This window comes from Numida meleagris, unplaced genomic scaffold (assembly GCF_002078875.1).
Source record: "Numida meleagris isolate 19003 breed g44 Domestic line unplaced genomic scaffold, NumMel1.0 unplaced_Scaffold1320, whole genome shotgun sequence".
Lineage (NCBI taxonomy): Eukaryota > Metazoa > Chordata > Aves > Galliformes > Numididae > Numida > Numida meleagris.
The window spans coordinates 1-3,446 of record NW_018363108.1 but is presented as its reverse complement, the minus strand read 5'-3'; the positions used below and the strand labels follow the sequence as shown (position 1 = coordinate 3,446).

The 3,446-nt window shown below is 55.6% G+C and overlaps 1 protein-coding gene across 1 annotated transcript; it reads left to right on the top strand.

Annotated features, from left to right (window-relative positions):
- Positions 1 to 540: 540 nt before the first annotated feature.
- On the top strand, positions 541 to 2,927 carry LOC110390559 (the record flags this gene model as incomplete). The annotated part of the gene is made up of 3 exons (XM_021381947.1): positions 541 to 733; positions 1,248 to 1,359; positions 1,683 to 2,927. Coding segments are annotated over 3 exons (843 nt in total), but the record flags the coding sequence as incomplete, so codon positions are not given.
- Between the last annotated feature and the right edge of the window lie 519 nt (positions 2,928 to 3,446).

The window sequence follows — 3,446 nt, the reverse complement described above, 5'->3', positions numbered from 1 at the left end:
CTTGAGTTGGAAGGAACCCTGAAAGGGCACCTCGTCCCACTCCCCTGCAAGGAACAGGGACGCCTACCGCCAGATGAGGTGGCTCTGAGCCTGGTCCAGTCCGGACCTTGAATGACTGTCGGGGCACCCCCCACCTCTCTGGGCAAGATGTTCCAGAGCCAAACCAGCCTTCTGTAAAGAACATCTTCCTCACACCCAGCCTAAATCTCCCCTCTTTCTCTTTGAATCTATTTCCCCTTGTCCTGTCACAACTGACCCTGCTAAGGAGCCTGGCCTCTTGCTTCTTCAAGCCCCCCCTTAGATACTGGAAGGCCAATATCACGTCTCCCCAGAGCCGTTATTTCTCCTGACTGAAGAGCCCCACCTCTCTCAGCCTGTCCTCGTACGGGAGGTGTTCCACCTCTGGCATTATTTTTGTGGCCCTCCTCTGGATGCACTCTAGCAGCTCAACATCTCTCCTGTCACTGTCATTGATGGGTCACCGTAGACTTTAGAAAGTAGTGGCCTTAATGCAGCATGTGAAGATGTGCCTGTGAGCAGACAGTCGCAGGCAGCAACGAGGATTGGCGGAGCGCTGCGTCACACCGGTGTCTTCTCCTTGCACACAGGTTTCAAAAGGAGTTTGTAGCCAAACCACCACCTGGGAAATACCGCAAGCGCTCCGCAGACGTCCCTGCGGAGGGGAAGCCAAAGAAAGAAGAGGTTTTGCAACCTCTTGTGGAGGGCAAGACAGGTAAAGCAACTGCCAGCTCCTTCCCATGGCACGTGCAACCAACTTGTGACAGGAAATCCCTTGCAAGCCATCAGCCAAAGGCTCTGACTTGTGCCAGAGCTTCATGCCAGTTCAGCATGGCCTCTTCCCCTGACCAATGGCTGGCCTCACCAAATCTGAGGCCCTGGGTGTGACATGCCGCCATCCCTAGCTATGGCAGGAAGATGCAGGGATCCTAGGCCCTGCGCTCTCCCCCCCAGAGATGGCCCCCTAAAGTCACCCTGGCATGTCTGCGTCACCATTCACCTCCTGTTTCCCAAGGCCAAAGTCAGGAATGCAGTCCCAAAACAGAGCTGAACTGCAGAGAGGAGGAGTGGGGCCAGGGAGGGTGTCCGGGAGGGTGTGAGGGCGGTGGAGGTGGCAGCAGCGGGGGGAGCAGAGCGGCACTCTTGGACGTTTTGGGAACAGGCTTGAGCCCCCCTTGTCACTGAGGCCAAGGGTTTACGGAGAATCTCCTCTGCCTTCCCAATTGCAGTGAGATTTGCTGGACGCCCCACCTTCATCAAACGCTTGAGCACTGCAAGTATAGAGGGAGGACACTTCGAAAGAATAAGGAGCTTGCTGATGAAGGAGAGCTCCGCATCCAGGTGAGGCTGGAGGCTCCGGGTTGGGATCTGCATGGGGCGTTTTAGTGACTGGACAAGAGCGCATTGCCCAACCCCAAAGGGTCAGTGTTTGCGGCCGCCCAACAGTGCTGTACGCAGCACCCGGAGCGGCGGGATGGGGACGCCAGGAGCCCCCCAGCTCACAGGGCTGGCCCCTCTGCAGATTTCAGGAGAGCCACAGGGCAGCCGGTGAGCTGTCTGTGGGGAAGGCTGTGTTGCGGCCAAGGGTCCTGGCTCCAGGTTGCAGGATGTGGCCCCAAAGCCATCACCCACTCAGGCAGACCCCTCCCGCTCTGTCCTTTCAGGCTGCTGCCAGCGATCCGAGGAGTGCCTGAAGCCCAAAAGCAGCTGGCGACCTGCCAGCTGCAGGGCCAAGCAGGAACTGAAGGCCAGGAAGACGTGGGCCAAGCACACGGAACAAAACATGTGAGGTTCCATGAAGATGATCGAGAAGCAGACCGTGGAGCACGGAAAATGAAGAAAGCAAAGGCCTCGTACCCTCTGATCTCCGGGAGGCCTTTTAACAAAGATAAGAGATCTTCATTGAGGGCTGAGGCTAGCCTTTCCAAGGAGTCCAAAGGCAGACCATCCAGGCTCCCACTTCTGGCTCGTGACTCAGTCAAACTGCTCAGGCAGAGGGCAAAGAAGGTCAGGCTAGCAGAGGAAAAACCTGAGGGGATGGCAGCATCCACATCTCATTGCGAGTCCAGCCTGCCAACGGAGTCCTCCACGCACAGATCTGGATTGCTGCCACCCATACGCCAAGGAGCGGGGACTCCGAAGGATCAGCCTCCAAAGACCAAAGCTTCCAACAGCAGGCAGGGGACACCCGGCCCATGCTGATGTGGGCATGGGCTGTCCTGGACAGACGGAGCTCCACGTGAGGCTGCAAAACCCTGCTGCTGGACGTGTTCTCGGCAAGGGAGAAAGAGAGGGAGAGGAATGGCTGCCCTCCCCTCCCCTCGGTGTGCTGACCCAAAGCCACCCCCAGGGTCTGCATGTGGGCAAAGAATTCCCTAAGCCTGCACTCTCCCTTCTGCTTTCCGACCGCGTGGAAAGAGATTGAGAAAAATAAAAGCAATGGTCTTATAGAGTTCTGTGGTGGAGTTTTTATTTTATTATTTTATTTATTAGTGCTCTTTCACGGGAATGAGGATGGAGGGCTTCACAGTTGGGCTGTGAAATCAGTCCACCATGCAGCTGGGAGCGGGGCTCCAACGGGGACCTTTCCTCAACACCTTTTTCCTTTGTCAGCACTTTTTCCATCTGAGAAATGGAAACCCTCCACTTTTTCCATCTTTCCACCGTTCTCATGGCCTCGGTAGAAGGGAATGTCCCTTGCTCAAGATGGGGAGAAGGGGAAAGGGAAAGGGGAAAGGAGAGGATGTGAGCGTAGCTGGAGAGAAACAGAGGCCACTAGAGAACAGTTGTTCTCCCCCATTTAATGACATGAGAATCAGTTTCACAGATGCTGTCTGTAGAGTGTGTATCACCGAGCAGAACAGCAGTGGAAGCTTGAGCACTAGCAAACTGGTGACTGCCCCAGCTCCGAGCTCCCACATCTGCTGCAGGCTCCTACAGGAACTTGGGAAATCCATCCCCCATGTCCTGCTTTCAGCCGGGAGAAGGTTGATTTTCTTCAATGATACTGTGTATGACACTGTGCTATGGCTTAAAGGAAAAGAAGACCGCTGATATCAAACTGAGGTTTTAGATTTCGTTGAGCAGGGCTGTACAGAGCCAAGGACATTTCAGTTCCTCAGCTTCCCATTGTGTTCTGCCATTGAGGGTCTGGGGGGCCTCAAGGATCGGGGAGGGGAAAGAACCAGGACAGCTGCCCTAAACTGACCAAAGGGATCTTCCATCCCACGTGGAACATGGGATGTGAAACTGAGAGCTGCTGGCCTGGGGTGCCCCACTGGGCGGGAGCGCAGGAGCAGATGTCCATCTAGATGGTTTGTAAACACACTCAGGGATGGTGACTCAACCACCTCCCTGGGGAGCCTGTTCCAGCACTTCCCTAGTCCTGCTCACCACACCATTCCTGATCCAAGCTAGGATGCCACTGG